The following is a 16,864-nucleotide window of genomic DNA, read 5'->3' as shown; positions in this document are numbered from 1 at the left end:
ATTGAACAGAAATTATGATACTTAATGGATCAACTTGTATGAGTCAAGGGAGTAGTTTAAAGTCTTAGGTATTTTTCCCCTCCCTCAAATATAAATAACCCTATCTTAATCTTAAAAAATAAAATTATATTTTTGATAGTCATAACTGACATTGGAACTGCATTACCAGGTTCTCTCATTTTGACAGAATATGTTTATTGCTTTGTGTCTGTGAACAAGCATGTATACCCCAGTTAACATGTGCTTTTTTCATGAAAAAGCACATATTGCTCACCATGCATTTGATTTCATTATTCTGCTCCAGATTGTTTGAACTGTGGATCTGTAGTGACACCTAGTGGATGATAAAGCTATGAACATTAGTGATAGAAAAGAATTTCACAGCCAACTCAGGGCCTTCTGGCATCACACATTTGCTTTACATTTACACACAGCAAACCTTATATTTGCTTTAACCTTACAATTTTCATCGATGGCTGTTGTGGGGAAATCAAAAGAACTCCCATTGTTCTTGCCACATTATGGTGAAATGTGAAAATGCCAGTTCTCACTACCTAAACCAGAATTACTAAGAAGAGATCTTCAAGATATCTAACCCAGTCCCCTCATTTTTAAGATGAGGAAACAAACTGAAGCCAAGAGAGAAGAGACTGGGAGCTTCCCTGGCAGTCCAGTGGTTAAAGACATCTGTGCTTCCACTGCCAGGAACAAGGGTTCAATCCCTGGTCAGGGAACTAAGAATCCTGTAAGCTGCGGGGTGTGACCACATGCACACACACAAACACTAATGTGAAGTCATATAAATGATAGAACCTGAACATGTGCTCTGTCCTCTAATATCCGAGCTTTTTGCTATACACTATATAGCGTTTAATTTTGAGTTTTCCTTTTAGTTTGAGACGTTGGTTTAGATGGTAGATATTCAGTGTATTCTCAGCAGAACCAGTACGGATACATAAAAGCCTATTTTTCTTTCAGTAATGCAGGGCTGAGTCTCAAAATAGAGCTGTTGACAAATGCAATCAAATGCTTTCCCTGTTAGTGAACATCCATGACTAAAGTATACAAGCAGGCAAGAACCATCTCGGATGTCATAAAGGAGTTGCTCGCATTGAGGGAGGATGGGGAAGGGAAGATGAGACCAGAGCTTAAGCACCCTTCTGAGATTCTGTGACTTTCTGGCGAGGGAGAAAGTCTCTGTTCAAATTACCCTTATTTTCTAATGTAGAGCAGGAGAATACAGGTATTAAACAGTCATAATCATTTTGTGGCACGTTGTTTAATCCAGATTGGATACATCGGGTACAGCAGTGGCACATGACTCAATACTGTAAATGATACACATTTTAACATACGCACTACAGTTTCAAAAGAAGACAACAGGAAACTCAAGAGTTGGTTTGTTTTTTGTTGTTGTTTCCATAGAAAGATTTCACATGTTTATCTTTCTGCAGTTTTGTACAGTATTTCTTCTTTGCCATTGTGATGTTGGTAAGCAAAGCCCATTTATTATATGAAAATAGAAAAGAACACACGTGATGTTTTTCACGATAACATTAATGGGGGAGGGTGACCTCTAAGGAAAACATTACATTGGAATGTCTGATTATCAAAAATATACCATCCCTCCCACCACCCAGGTTTGTAAAATAGTCTATTGGTCCAAGGAGCCCCCCAGGACTTGGGTCAGTGCCCTACACTGGTTAGTGTGACATCATCCAGTGTAGTTGAGAAACCTGCTAAGAGAAATTCATTCCCACACTTGATGAGAAAAACATAGAACATTCTGAATTGAAAACAAGACTCAAAAGGAACCCCTTTAAAGCTGTTTCTTTTTCTGATCCACTTTCTCTTAGTTCTAATGATGCTCATCATGATGCTGTTTGGGCTCCAAGGGTGACAGGTCATAACATTTTTCCTTCACTCATTTTAAAGCTTTGCAGAGATTTCATAAGGAACTCAGGGAAAGTAGTCTTTTGGGTCCCTGTTATGGTTACCATGCCAACTAGATGAGAAGGGAAACTAATATTGCCTTAGATTAACAGCGTTAGGATGTTTATGCCTTGTATTTCTCTGGTAATTGAAGTGAGGGAGCCTGGATCACTAGAATTCATTAATAGCCTAAACATCTAGGTTTAGATCAATTCTAAAAAGTGACATGATCCTGAGCTGCAGGAATCATCGTTTGAAAACTGGGTCAGGTCTTCAAGCATATCCATAAATTGATGCTTGTTAATTGTGAATCAGCATTAACTGGCCATTTTAATTTTTGTTCAAATTTTTTATTTTTCTTACTTTCACTTTTCCACTTGCTGACTTTATCCTCCTGTATGATCGTAGACTCACGTGTTCAACTATCATTGAGAATACCTAGTCTTTTGAACAGGATTCTATGCAACTGGTCTTGAGCTTGACACTGGTAATAAAAGGAGGGGATGAAGGAGGAATAGTACAGTGTGTGCTTCTGGAGGTCCTGGCTCAGGATGGTTCTGAAAGTCCAAGTATTAAACATATAAGCAAGCCTCAGAGTAATACAGCATAATGTCAAGGGAAAAGTCCCAGGGCAAGATGTCTAAGCTCTGGATTGCGATCTTAGTTCTGCCACTAGCTTGCCATGTGAATTTGAATGTCACTCAGCTTCTTTCTGCCTGTTTTCCCCTCTGTGAATTAAAGATTTAGTTCTTGACGTACTACCACCAGAGGTTGTAGAAAGGATTAAAGACTACATAAAGTATGCTTTAAAATGTCCTAGCCCTCTCTTCATTAAGGGCATTGGAAAGACAGAATTGGACTGAAAAAACCTGACTGTACACTTACTCACCTGCTTTTGACAGAATTGATAGTCCTTAGCTGATTCTATCTAGTGGATGGTAGTTTCCAAGGTATGGGTTATACTGGTACAGTCAGGTGGTTTCAAAGGGCTTGTGTCCAAGTAATAATTGGCATTCACACATGACTATGTCTGTAGTTATAGCAAGTAATCTCTGATGGGTCTTCTCTGAGCATTGTTGCTGAGAGGCAATGTGTGTAATGGAAAAAGCATTGGACGAATATTCAAGGGACTTGGGTTCTGACTCCAGCCCTGTCATTAAATGACCTCATGACCTTGAGCAGGTCACTTAATTTCTCTGGGCATCAGCCTATACTGTAAAATGACTTAGATAGTCTCTAATCTCTTCTAGTTTGATATACTCTTAATTCCGTGTTTTCTAAGTTTCCATTCATTTGAATGTAGCGTATTGGTTTGCTTTTAACCCTCCCTAATGTTAAGTAGGATCGAATGGGTAGTTTTGTGAATCTTCTATTATGCTGAAGTGATTCATGAAAGAACTATGAAAGCTCAAGCCATTTCCCCAGAAAGCCATGGTCCCCTGGAAACCCTGATAATATCCCATTTCTTCAGTCACTGGCCATTAAGTTAGACATTAAACTGACGTGGCACATTTGGCCTTTTTGTTTACTTACAAATACCCTTTAGCAGTATTGGCCCTTCTGGCTGTATTCCGTTGTGTAGACAAGCCATTTTCTTGAGTGAAGTGGATTTCTCATCTTTGGCTAAGACTACATTGAGGGATGGAGCTGAAGGGGTTAGTCTAATGGTCCTTTGAAATCCAGGTGAAATCCTTCCAGGAGCAAATCCACCCCACTGAGACAACCCAAGCTTTTTATCAGCTGTGAAGTGAAGTCGCTTAGTCATGTCCGACTCCTTGTGACCCCATGGACTATAGCCTACCAGTCTCCTCCGTCCATGGAATTTTCCAGACAAGAGTACTGGAGTGGGTTGCCATTTCCTTCTCCAGGGGATCTTCCCAACCCAGGGATTGAACCCCGGTCTCCTGCACTGCAGGCAGAGGCTTTACCATCTGAGCCACCAGGGAAGCCCCAGTGGTCATTTAGGACCTGGTATAATGTGAGATTTGGAAATGAAGTTTAAGGAATACAAAACATTCAGTTCATTAGGGTCAAAAAACAACAGGAAATTATTTGGGACATGATTTTTAAAATTTCTCCATTAATTTTTATGGGAACCACTAATATGCTCCCCCAGTACACTACCAAACAGGTCCCAGGTTGGAGCAGTCATTATTCTAACCCTGTGATGATCTGTTCTTAAACACAGTTCATTCACATGTATATGTAACCATGCTCCTATTTACCTCTTTATCCTTTACCCCATTCAGTTCTCATGATACATACTTAGAAACTTTAGACCTTCCTAACTTTGTTCCATTATCCATTCTTTCAAGAGAAAAGTTTCTTTTCTAGTCCTTGGCCTGCCATTTAAATGGAGTCCAGCCCAGTCCTCTGCCTTCCCTAATGAGACATATGTATGACATGAATGGGTTGAAGAACTTATTCCCGAGTGTGTTTAGGTTGTTGTGTGTTTGTGTATACACACGAATTCCTCTGTAGTTGTAAAGCCTTTCTGCCTACTTCTACCATGAGCTCAGAGGGCCAGAACCACCCCATTCTCGGGTTAGGGGGAAATCAGAGAAAGGACCCAGTCAGTGACCAATGAGGACAGCGTGAAGTAGAAGGCTCCCTCTCCTCTGCCCTTCTGCTCACCTTCTGGTTAGGTGTCACCTCACAACCCTTTGACTTTCTCCTTCTGCAGGGTCAATAGAGCTGGGGTCATAGGGAAGCCAATGAAGGTAATTTTTAGGTTCCAGGCTAGTGAAACTCCTCTGGATGCCTCTGGTGGGCAGAAAAATTCTCGGCCCATGATTAAACAGCTAATCACTAAGTTGCTGAATGGATAAAGAGTTCTTGAGGAACTCCTATATCTCAGAATCCAGGCTAGAGAGACTGCAATAGGCTAGCTAGGGTTTGGGAAGGGTGGTAAGGGCTTTGTCACTCACCCCAAGGCCCACCTGCTCTGCTAAAAGCAGTGAAAATTGATTGGATTCCAGAAATAGTGTTCCCAGCCCCACGTGGCTACAAACCACTTGCACAGAAATGTGTCTGGGTTTTCCGGAAATAATTACTTCCTCACTTTCAGGGGGGTGATCAGGCTTCTACCCCATTTCAGTTATCTTCAGGGACAGCTGGCCTAAAGACTCTTCGGACCCCAAGGCATCATTCAGACCAGGTAAGTATATCATCTGTGATCTCTCACTTGCTTTCACTCTGGAGAATCCTTCATGAGGCACCCAGGCTTAACCTTCTGCAGCCTCTGTGGGAGTTGCCTCAGGTATGAGATAAGTCAGAGCTTGGTCCCCATACCACTGCCTTCTCGGCAGTTAACTGCTCATGGAGCCTTTTGGCAGAGCTCTGGATGGGCTTTATGGTGGGTCCTGAAAGAAGGGTGCAGAGCAAGGTGCCACAGGGGCCGGCTGCTGCTGGGAGCCCTGGGTTCTTCTGTTCTCTCTCCACTGGCACAGGCCGAAATTTCCTGTGCCTCTCCAGTGTTGGCTGTTTCCTTTTTCAAGATCCCAATGTGATAAATCTGGTCATTCCCTTTCTTCTCCAGAAATGCAAACTTCAAACACCAATGGTTCCAATCACAAGGGAAGCACTCTGCTCTTTAAGGTAGATGTCCCTCATCCCTAAATGCCCATTTTTGCTCTGTTCTGTTCTCTTCCACCACTGCATTCACATAAATAGAACTCCCGGGCATGAGTCTGTGGTTGCTTGGCAGTGGAGAAGGCCTTCTTTAACATGTCTCAGGATCACCGGGGTCCGTGTCGAGACAGATGGCTAGACACAGAGAAAAACACCCAGGGGGTGAAGCAGAGAGGTACAGAGACAAAGCAGACAGGGACAGACAGAGGGTGAGTGTTGCTGTGTGGTCACTTGGCAGCTCTGTGCAGGTCAGCTGGGCAGTGGGGCCCAGACTCATTTGACCTCATCTACCTGGGGGAACGAAGAGAGAACTCAGCAGTAACTGACTTCTTAGCCTAAAAGCTTTTGCTATAAAAGGAGAGAGAGAAAAAAACAAAAACAAAAACCCTCACAAAATGCAGTTTTGGTTCAAAGGTATTGGGTCCATGGAGAAAAACATTTCACAAAACTCCGTTGGTGTTTTTGTTTTCCACCTTTTCCCATGAATAAATATTATCCATTAAGAGCCTTGAAAAAGGTGCTTAAATACACAGTGTTATATTTTCTTCCTGTTTTGCATGTGACAACTCGGCCTCTGTGCTGCTCTTGGTCTTGTATTTTCTTCACTGGGGTCTCCAGAAACATCTGTTATTTGGTCTGAGGCTCCCCCCCCTCCGGGCCCTGGCCTGGCTCACAGCCTGTACCCCCACATCCCATCCCTACCCCCACCCATCCTCCCTTCCTCTGGCCCCAGCAAGATGCGGTAGCTCAGGGCTGTGTCCACGCCAGCAGCAGTGAACCTCACGTGCCCCTTCGCTGCCTCCTTCTCTTCCAGGCACAAGTTTCAGTGCTAGGGGTGCAACAGGGCAGGCAGGAATAGTGGGGAAGGGGGAGGGAGTGGTCCCAGTGGCCACCCACCAACATGCCAGCCCCCTTCACTCCCACTACCTGCACTGGCCCTCCGTCCAGTGGTTTTACAAGGCAGAGACCTTGACAACATTGCTGGCTATGGAAGGAATGTTCGTGTTGGGGCCCGGGCTGGCAGGGGGTGGCCGACTTTCACCTTCTGGGGTTAGTGCTGGGGGAGTGGGGATGCTGATGATGGCTGTGGTGATCTGGGATGTTTTGCAGTTTGGTCTCAGTCCGTCATCTGCTTTCAAATTAAGGCTGGAACGACTGGGATAAAAAAAAGAGTGAGTTGATGATGGTTCATCTTGCTAGTGTCCCAAAGCTTCTGTGACTCTCTACATGTCTAGCTTATAGTAACTAGGAGGTGGTTTGGGTGTCCCTCTATCTCTGCTTTTGGTATTTGGCCTGTAATTATCCATTCTGATGATTATTCCTCAACTACCCCAAATTGCAAAAGTCATGCATATTGGGTTTTGGAATTCAGAGTATACATTTTCCCCTCCATTGTACTATTTCCTGTCATTTGTTTAACTTGATTTTACTTCCCCTGAATTCTTTGCAATTCATTGGAGGTAGTGGGAAGTGGCTTAAATATAAGCAGAATCACTTTGTGATGCACAAACAGCCTGGGATAAGCCATGTCTAATACAATTGTGAAAATTACTTTCTTGAGAAAACAGTCATTCTCTCCACCAGGGAGGTCATTTTTGGATTTTTGTTGTGACTTGTTTCTCATATCTAACCACCACCCCACCCTCCCCCCGCCCCAACCACCACTGGGCCTAAACATGCTATAGTGTCCTAAGCATAGGAGGGACTTCTGGGCTAACTTGCAAGTATGAGAAGGAAGGTGGGGGAGGCCCTTGTATTAGATATGGGGGAGGGAGGGCCAAAGACCCCAGGGTTCTCCTAACGTGGAGATGGCATCACTCTATGAAAGTGAAAGTGAAAGTCTCTCAGTCGTGTCCGATTCCTTGCGACTCCACAGACTATACAGTCCATGGATTTCTCCAGGCCAGAATACTGGAGTGGGTAGCCTTTTCCTTCTCCAGGGGATCTTCCCAACCCAGGGATCAAACCCAGGTCTCCCACATTGCAGGCAGATTCTTTATCAGCTGAGCCACAGGGAAGCCCAGGGAGTGCCTAAAAGCCTCAGGGAGCGATGGACGGGAGCCACCCACCTGGTAGTGAGGGAGGGCTGCTCACTGCCCTGGATGTGGATCGTGCTGAGCTCTTGCATGCTGCGCAGGCGGGTGGCCGGCAAGTTGGAATTGGGCAGGTGTGTGGTTTTCTTACTACGACGGGAGCAGCAGGTGGTCGTGAGGCCCGGGTGGCTGGACAATGAAGGACTCCGTGTGGATGGGTAGTTCTGCATTGAACTCTCCATGCAGTTCTGCTCAAACATCTGCTCATCTATGAACTCGTGGTTCTGTGGGAAGCAGAGGGAGAACAGGTAAGAGAGATAGGAAGTGGGGGCGGGAGGGGGATGAGCTCCAGCACTCTGCCTCTGTTCTGGGCCTTGAGAGGAGGGTGCCCAGCTGCCTGGAGCACCAAGAAGCATTCCGGACCCGGGGGTGTCCCACAGGCATCGAAGGAAGGAAGGAAGAGATTCCCATGGGCGGCCCTGGTCAGCAGACTGAAGGGCGGACACTGCAGTCATGAAATCACAATGTTTCCTGTACTTCATCTACGGCTTTGGCTGAAGGGATATAGAGGGATGTGGAGGAATTTTGTGGCATCCTCAGAGCTGAAGCAAAGACTTGCCGGACTTTGTAGGCTTTGACAGGATTGCCCCCGCAGGGGCAGCAGGCAGGGAGTCCCTGACTGTGAGTAGTGGGTGTGCTAGGTTGTCTTTTTCTGGCTTTACTGGGTGAGGTCCTTATGAATCCTGGGTAAGCATGAGACACAAGATTTTAAAGGCATTGAATTATTCACAGAATTTGGAGAGCTTTGCTCTTGAAGGCCAATGGGGTCACAATGTCAGAGTTATCGTTTCTTTTGATGATTGATTTTTTCCCACCTGGTTATGGGTTGAAGTGAAAGTCAGTTAGTCGTGTCCAACTCTTTGTGACCCCATGGACTGTAGCCTGCTACGTCCATGGGATTCTCCAGGCAAGAATACTGGAGTGGGTTGCCATTCTCTTCTCCAGAGGATCTTTCCAACCCAGGGTTTGAACCTGGATCTCCTACGTTGCAGGCAGACTCTGTACCGACTGAGCTGCCAGGGAAGCTGGTTATGGAGTATGGCTCCTTAATACACCTAAAGGCACAGGATTCCCTAGGTCAAGTGTCAGCATGGGGAGGGGATGCTAACAGACTGTCAGTGGAGGCCATCAGGATAGGGTGGAGTGCAACACAGGATGACTATAATGTGGTTGTTTGGCCAAGGTGACTAAACATCTATGGCATGAACAGCCTGGCCAAGGCTGCCAGAGTGAGGAGAAGTAGCATGAGAACAGAGTTCAGAGAGAGAGAGACCAGCCCCGACATTCGATACCAGCAGTTCCCATGGAGTTGGGGGGTGGGGGCATATACAGACGTGGCACATGGACACTCACAGGATACCAACACTAGTTCCATGTCCCACCACCCCTCCAAGCCCCTGGGGAGGTCAAAAAAGGGAATCAGAAAGGCACAAGAAAACTGGAAGCCTGAGCTGGTCCTGGGTGTGACAGCAGAGGTGGAGTAAGCCCCAGAAGAATCAACAGCGCATGCAGAGAACCAGACCAGGGGGTAAAAAGAGGAGACTCCACAGACTCAGAGGAATCAGAGAGAGAAACATCAATCAAAGTTTTAAAAAGTTATACCTTGATGGTGGAGGTTCGTACAGATAACAGGGGATCATCCACAAGATAGGACAACCCCTACAGGACAACATGCCAACAGAAGATAAAAACACCATTGATTGTACATTCCAGCATTCCCAAGCTCAGTTCTGACATTCAGTCTCTCAATCCCAGCATTTCACCCTCGCTCGCTCCCCACATTCTTCCTCCTTTGTCCCAGCATTCCACCCCTGGAGTCCAACATTCCTCCCCTAAAACCCAGCATTCCATCTTTTAATCCCAATATCCCCCCACCCCCAATCCGACATTCTTTCCCCCAAATTCGGCATTCCACCCCTTCAATGCCAGCATTCCATCCCTCAATTCCAAGATCTCATTTCTTCAATGCCAACATTCCATCCCTTCAAACCCAGTATTAAATTTCACCCATATCCTTTCAACTTACACATTCCACCCAGCACATGCAACTTGGAAAGGGCAGTTGGGTCCAGGCCTATTTCTTTGGCAAGCTCTGAATCTTTGAGAAAAATTCTAGATATGCATATACAGTTCTTGACTCTATGAAATATTGGATAAATCCTGGAAACTAGGGTTTTCAGAGTACCTTCCCACCTTGGAAGTCCTCATTGGGTTCAACTGCCATCCAATGTCTCCCTTTGTCTCATCTAAGAGTCATCTAATATCTGTTCCCCCCACATCTGGGAGGCCAAGATATGGAATATAGAGAATTAGAAAGTTCCCTCTTTAGTGTGCTGAGCCCTGACTTTGGGCTTTTTGGGGAGGGAGATCCTAGAAAGAAACAGCAAAGTTTCCCTTTGTCCCTCTTTGGTTGTCCAGCCTGACTTCTCCTCCCTCCCCACTATTTCTAACACTTTTGCCAAGGGTCCAGGGTTGGCCCCACTGCCCTTCCTTTCAGCCTGTTGGTGAGGCACAAGCATCATTCCACATTCCAGCTGGGGTACCCTAAGCCATGACTCTATTTTAACAATAAGCCTTTCAGAATCTGAATTCCCTGAGAATCGCAGGGTGGCTAAGACGGGGTGGCACTGGTAAAATCCCTGGCTAGAGCAACATATGCACTGCCTCTTTCATTCACTGTCTCCTGTTTCAAGTGGAGTGGAGGGAGCAGAGGGACCCACAAGTTCCATCCGTCTAGCCCCAGGGTTGGGACAGAAGTTGACATTCTTCTCTGCTGTCTTGTAGCAATCTATTATAAATTCAGCCCTACTTTTGAAGAGTGATGCCCATCAGAACTGAGAAACTATAGACATAGCCCTTAGGCCTCAGTAACTAAGAAATGGGCCATGGGGATGGGGATAGAGGGGTTGTGTGAGAAGTCCAGGGGAATGGCCTCCTCTGTGCCACTGCAGGACAGAGCTGGCCTCCGACCCTTGGGGTCTTCCTTCTGAGGGTTGGTAGAGACCTCATTGCTACTCTTTTGATCTAAGGGGACAGACTTTGACTTCTGAAGCTTGGCCCAAGGTGAGGATGTGGGCACAGAGTTCACACTCGGTAAGTTCTGACCTTAGACAAGGGTCAGGGGTCGGGGATGAGAAAGGAGGTGGCACTGGGCTGGGACTCACAGTGGTTTTTTCCAGGCAGTGCAGCAGGTGATGGTGCTGGCTCTCGATGAGTGAGGTTGTCTTGCCCATGTTCTCCTCTTCTGGGGTGCCCTAGGAAGAAAAGATGAGAGACTGAGTGTAAAGCTGGTGGCTCTCCTTCTCTCCATCTCCTTCATTTCTCCACAGAAGGGAGGAGGGACCAGAAAAATCTGGATGAACCAAATTTTAGGGTCACCCTAGAACATGTTAGCCTTTGGCTAGGGGCACCTAAGCTAAAGCTGGCTTAGGGATACAATGATAACCCTAAGGAAGAGGTATGTGGAGAGGGCTGCTACTGGGGGAAAGTCTGGGGCTTTGGGGCAGAAGTGCTGGTGCCCCTGGGAGGAGAAACCAAGTTCATCCTCCCTTCCACCTCCCGGCCCCAGGTCCTCTGGGCACCTACCAGAAGCTCCAGCGCTTCGTTGAGGAGTCCGTTGCGCTTGCTGTGCAGGTAGGCGTTGGAGCTGCCAGTTTTGGCCACACGGATCCTGGCCAGGCGGGCCTTCTGTGATTGACAGAGATGATAAAAGAGTGAGGGGGACTATTACTCATCAAAGTCCTCCCTCCTTCCCCCAAATTTCATGACCTCTATCCACTCAGTATTGCATCAGGGTATTTCTCATCGCCAGACTGCAGGCCCTTGCAAGGAGCACATGTTAGAGCTCCCTGATTCTCCCCTAGGTTCCAGTGCTTCTCCCTACATTCAGCAGGTTCCCAAATACCAGTTAATTAGGAGAAAATCAGGGAGTGTGTACATGTGGCCTTCAACTCCTCCCCATCTTTCTATTTTTTCCTTAGCATTCATTACTAAGGTAGTATATGTTTTATATAGTTATCTTGTTACTGTCTCTCTCCCCCACCAGAATGTTAAGCTCCTCAAGGTCTGGTTATACATGTGGAATCTAGAAAAATGGTACAGATAAACCTATTTGCAAAGCAGAAATAAAGACACAGACGTAGAGAACAAACGTATGGACCTCAAGCAGGGAAACAAGAGGGTGGGATGAATTGGGAGATTTAGGAGTGACATGTGTACACTGCTGTGCCTGGAATAGATAACTAGTAAGAGCCTGTGGGGGCTTCCCAGATGGTGCTAGTAGGAAAGAACCCGCCTCCAATACAGGCAACATAGAGGGTTCTATCCCTGGGTCGGGGAGAGCCCCTGGAGGAGGGTACGGCAACCCATTCTGATACTCTCGCCTGGAGAATCCCATGGACAGAGGAGCCTGGTGGGCTACAGTCCATAGGGTCACAAAGAGTCAGACATGACTGAAGCGACTTAGCACGCATGCATACAAGAGCCTATGGTACAGAGTGGGGAACTCTACTCAGTGCAATGTGGTGACCTAGATGGGAGGGGCATTCATAAGGGAGAGGAAATGTGTATACAAATGGGTGATTCACTACACTCTACAGCAGAAACTAGTTACAATGTTGTAAAGCAACTATACCCCAATAAATAAAAAAACAAAGTCCTCGAAGGTAGCGGTTTTTGTTTTGTTCACTGGTATCTCTCCAGTGCCTAGCAAGTTGTAAATCAATAGATGAATTTACAATTTCATGTCTGTCTTTGGGGTATGTCTCTATATGTCTGTTTTGTCGTGCATGTCTATGGGAATGAATGTAGATTCATGTATGTGTGACAAGGGGCCCAATGTGGGTGACAGAGGGGAAGACGGAACATATTTCCATACACCACCCTGGCTTGAGCTATGTTAGTTGCTCAGTCGTGTTTGACTCTTTGCAACCCCATGGACTGTAGCCTGCTGGGCTCTTCTGTCCCTGGAAGTCTCCAGGCAAGAATACTGCAGTGGGTAGCCATTCCCTTCTTCAAAGGATCTTCCTGACCCAGGGATCAAACCTGGGTCTCCCCCATTACAGACAGATTCCTTACTGTCTGAGCTGCCAGGGAAGCCCCGGCCTTAGCTATGGCACCAGAAATCTCCTCAGCTCCATCCTGGGAGGCCTGTAGCAGTATCCCACAGGAAGACTGCATGGGACCTCAGCCATGCATGCTCATCTCTCCTGCTTGCAGAAGCCATGGGAGAGGCGGGACATGCTGCATAGGTTGGCTTCTTGTCTCCTTCCCAATAAACATAATCGGTGTCACCATGACAGCAGCACTATCGCGGAGTGAGGCCTAACAGGAAAGAGGCTTCGGGAGGGAGAAGGGATGGGTAGAGGGCTTCCTGCTGGTTTAAAAACATGCAGCTTCACGTTTGGGCTCTTGTGGATCTAGACCCAGCTCCAGGAAGCAGAGGAGCCCACGTGGACTAACAGCCCTCTTTTAGGCCAGAGGGGTCCTTCCTCCTGCCTCAGGGAAAATCCACACTTAACTTCAGCATAGACTCTGAACAGAGGCGTCCTTGAAAAATTGTGGTGATTTTCATTTCTTGTCGCCTTCTCCCCAGCATGGGCAAGTGTCCTCCCCAAGTGCCCTGCTGGTCTGGCTCATCTGTTGGGGGCCAGAGTGAGGTACTCTGCCCATGACAAAGGTCATAAGGAAGGAGGCTCGACGTACGCAAAGGCGGGATCGAGCCTCAGGAGTCCCCCTGGAAATCCTCGAGCATCTACCCCCATAACCAGAGCCTGCCTACTTTGCTACTTTGTGCTCTCACCTACACCTCTGACTTTACGGGGGGCTGTCCCCCACCACCTCTTTCGGAGAAGGAGTTGACTTAGAGCTCCAGTTAATAAAAACTCCTGGGTGTGACAAGAGTGTTTTAACCTACAAACTCCTCTGAAGGTTCTCTGGCCTGCCTGACAGGCTTGTCCGGCCACATGTGATCGCTCACAGCCTCCCAACCGTGAGAGGCACAAGATGCTTTAAACCTTCTAAAAACAGGTTCCTTAGAAAAGTTAGAAAACTATTAGTATAAGTATAATGGGCTGATTAGAAATTGTATTGGTGAAGGGTTTTTCATTTGTTGAGCCAATGTTTGTTGCTAAGTCTCCACATCCCCTGCCCTTACACATGTTAATGAGTATATAGAAGACATAAGTATTAACCTTTGATATTAATCACGTTAGACCTTAGGCTAAGTAAATTCTTTCCTTAACTAAAACCCACTACACCCTCACCCCATAGGAATGTAACTTTATTTGGGTGGCGTCTGTTTTAAGAATAATCACCTCTGGAGAAATAAGTGTCCTGGTTGACTGACCGTTGTCACAAGGAGAGGGTCGTAAATTGTCAGCAGGCCCCCCTGGCCAGAAGATGATGTAACACCCCTAAGACCTCTGTATACATTTGTATGAAGCACCTGACTTTAATAAAAGTCAGGACTGCTGTCCCCACGTGACTTTTGTATAACATCTCAGTGTATAAAAACAGACTCTGGAAAATAAAGAATTGGGATCAGTTTCTCGAAATACTGGTCTCCCCATGTCGCTCTCTCTCTCATTCTGGCTGAGTCTCCATCTGGAGCGCGGAACCCGCCATGCTTACTAATTATGCCTGGGCTTCTAAGATCCGACTGGGGAGGCCTCAGTGTCTCCTCTCCTTCGGGAGAACAGAAGGACGCCTGTGGCCTACGTAAGTGGTGCAAACTTCTTGTCTTGAAGTTTTATTGGTCTCCTGCGTAAACCAAGCCACTCAGCCTCTTTTCTCCACTGAATTTTCCTACTGAGCTATCCTTATTCTATTACTCTTTATATCTTTAATTAATATCTAATTGAAGCTATTGTATCCTGACCCTCGCTGACGCCGTCCCCGCTTCGAATACCCTGGATCAGCTGGGGCTGGACCCCAGCACTCATCCACTAAAAGGAGGCCAGGGACTTGGCTTCTGGCTCTCAACAGAAGCGCAAAGAACACATGATACCTATCGTGTTCTGGGAAACCCCACTGTGGCCAGGATGTCCTTGCAGGGACAAGTCAGCGACCTTCCCTGGTTTCTAAATATGGGGAAGAGGTCAGCACTTGAGCCTGGAAGATCTGCCTGTATATCTGAGAAAGAACTCTCCTCTAGATCGAGAATGAAAAGAGGAAGCTGGGAGAGAAAGGGTGGTAAGCAAGCCCCTCATTCCTCCTCTCTCTGAGCAAAGAACATACATTCAAGTTGCAGGACAGTTCTCCTCCCAGGGATGCAGCTCCACCTCTCCCCTCCATTCCATGTCTGCATTCACACAAGTCCTCCATCATTTGAGGATGTGCTGTTATTGTTTGGGGTGAGTGCTGGGTGTTGAGAGCTGCATATGGAAATCCAATTGTGTCAAGCTCATTATAGCCTTATATAATTTGATTGCACCACTTAGAGCCAGACCTTTCTTGTATCTGGGCTCTGTCTTCATTACTTTCTTGAGATGAAAGATTCTCCTGCTCTCCTCTGTGGCACTTCTTTTAATCTTATCTTACCCTGGGCTCTATTAAGGCAACAGATTGTCATATCAAATGCACTATATCGTTTAATCATTTCTCACACAGGATAAAGAGGTCTGCAATGTATTCACAGAACCCTACCCAGCACATGTAATTTGGTGAGGACTTTTGGCTTGACTTTGAGCTCCTGAGGGCCAGAGTCTGTGGTTTATGCACATTTTCATCTTAAGCACCTAGCACAGAGCTTTGCACTGAATGTTTGCTCAAGTGAGGCTTGTGATGGCCCAGGAAGGAAGATGATCCTACACAGTTGGCCAGAAATCCACGTTAAAAAAGCCACTGTGATGCACTCAGTCCTTGTGTGGGCTGGTTAGCCTCCCTCTCTTCTATGGCCAGAAGTACAGTGTAAGAGTTAAAGGAATGTGGATATCATCTAGGCTGTTTTAAAGACAAAGAAATGAAAAAAAAAAAAAAAAGATAAAGACAAAGAAATGGAGGATGTGAGGGGAAGGGACTTTTTCAGGGCAAGACTTCAGCTCAGATCTTCCAACCTTCAGGCCAATGCTGCTTCCATAACATCCCTCTTCTTCCCTACATTTAAGCTCCATTCGGGCAAGTTTTAACCTGATGAACAAAGCCCAAAACTTGCATTTTCAACAGCTGTGGAGATTCCAGGTTTGGAGGAGAGGTCAGGATGGAGGATTCTGCCACCCTGGGGACAGTTCCTGGTACAGGCTAATAAGCCCAAGAATTCTGGGGGCCCCTAGGAGCCTTTCACGATGAAGCACTTCCTGGCTGGCTGGCTGCCAGGTGTCCTTGGAGCGTGAGTATCGACATCTCTGCCCTGGGAGAGGCAGAGGAAGGAGAAAGGGAGAGAACTGGAAAAGCCGAAAGAGACCATGGGCAATTGCACTCTTAAGCATTCATCTCAGAGAAAAGAAAAGTTTTATTCGCACACAAACCTGCAAGTGGCTGTTAACAGCAGCTTTACTTGTAATAACTCAATGTCCCTCAACATGCAAATTGGTAATCATAACTGGGATGCACCCATACCAGGGAATACTACTCAGGAAGGAAAAGGAACAGACTACTAATTCACCTGACTTGGGTGAATCTCGAGGAAATTACAACAAAATGGGAAAAGCCAGTCTCCAAAGGTTACCTACTATATAAGCCCATTGATATACCATTTAAAAGATGAAAACATTTTATAAAGGGAGGACAGATAAATGGCTTCCAGGGTTTAGAGACAGGGTGGAGGGGTATTGGGGGGAGTGGTTGTAAGAGATACAGTGGAAGGGATCCTTGTGGTGTTGAAACTGTGTTGTATCTTGACTGAGGTGGGGGATGTGTGATCTTGCATAGGTGATAAAACGGTATCAAACATCACACAGAGGCACACATGGGCACAAGCAAAACCGGGCAAGTCTGAACAGGCTTGGTGGGTTGTAGCTATGTCAATGCCCATGCATTGGATATGGTAATTTTATAGCTACATGTGTACCTATAATTATTTCAATGAAAATCCCCACTCAGATGTCCCCCTCTCTCTGTCCACTGCCTCCTTACTCGATCTCCAGCTCACCTGGCTTAGAGGAGCCAGTCTCTGTAGCAAAGAGTCATGGAATCATTTCAGCAATAAGTAAGTAAATAAGTAAGTGATAGTCACTCAGTCATGCCCGACTCTTTGCGACCCCATGAACTGC

At 46.4% G+C, this 16,864-nt stretch overlaps 1 protein-coding gene across 2 annotated transcripts in view; it reads right to left on the bottom strand.

Annotated features, from left to right (window-relative positions):
* Positions 1-1,260: 1,260 nt before the first annotated feature.
* The window catches only part of KCND3 (potassium voltage-gated channel subfamily D member 3), a 231,573-nt gene continuing 215,969 nt past the window's right edge, over positions 1,261-16,864 (bottom strand). Inside the window, exons 4-8 of one of the 2 annotated variants that reach the window (XM_019956828.2) lie at positions 11,241-11,342; positions 10,820-10,909; positions 9,258-9,314; positions 7,632-7,879; positions 1,261-6,717 (exon numbers count right to left, since the gene is read on the bottom strand). In XM_019956828.2, the coding sequence (XP_019812387.1) occupies positions 6,516-6,717; positions 7,632-7,879; positions 9,258-9,314; positions 10,820-10,909; positions 11,241-11,342 (699 nt within the window). In that variant the 3' untranslated portion in view covers positions 1,261-6,515. The remainder of the gene's footprint in view (positions 6,718-7,631; positions 7,880-9,257; positions 9,315-10,819; positions 10,910-11,240; positions 11,343-16,864) is intronic. The other variant, XM_070785919.1, reaches the window with a different exon arrangement.

The sequence above is a fragment of the Bos indicus genome, chromosome 3 (genome assembly GCF_029378745.1).
Source record: "Bos indicus isolate NIAB-ARS_2022 breed Sahiwal x Tharparkar chromosome 3, NIAB-ARS_B.indTharparkar_mat_pri_1.0, whole genome shotgun sequence".
Taxonomy (NCBI): domain Eukaryota; kingdom Metazoa; phylum Chordata; class Mammalia; order Artiodactyla; family Bovidae; genus Bos; species Bos indicus.
The sequence above is the reverse complement of the archived record's forward strand: the minus strand, read 5'-3'. Positions and strand labels throughout refer to the sequence as shown.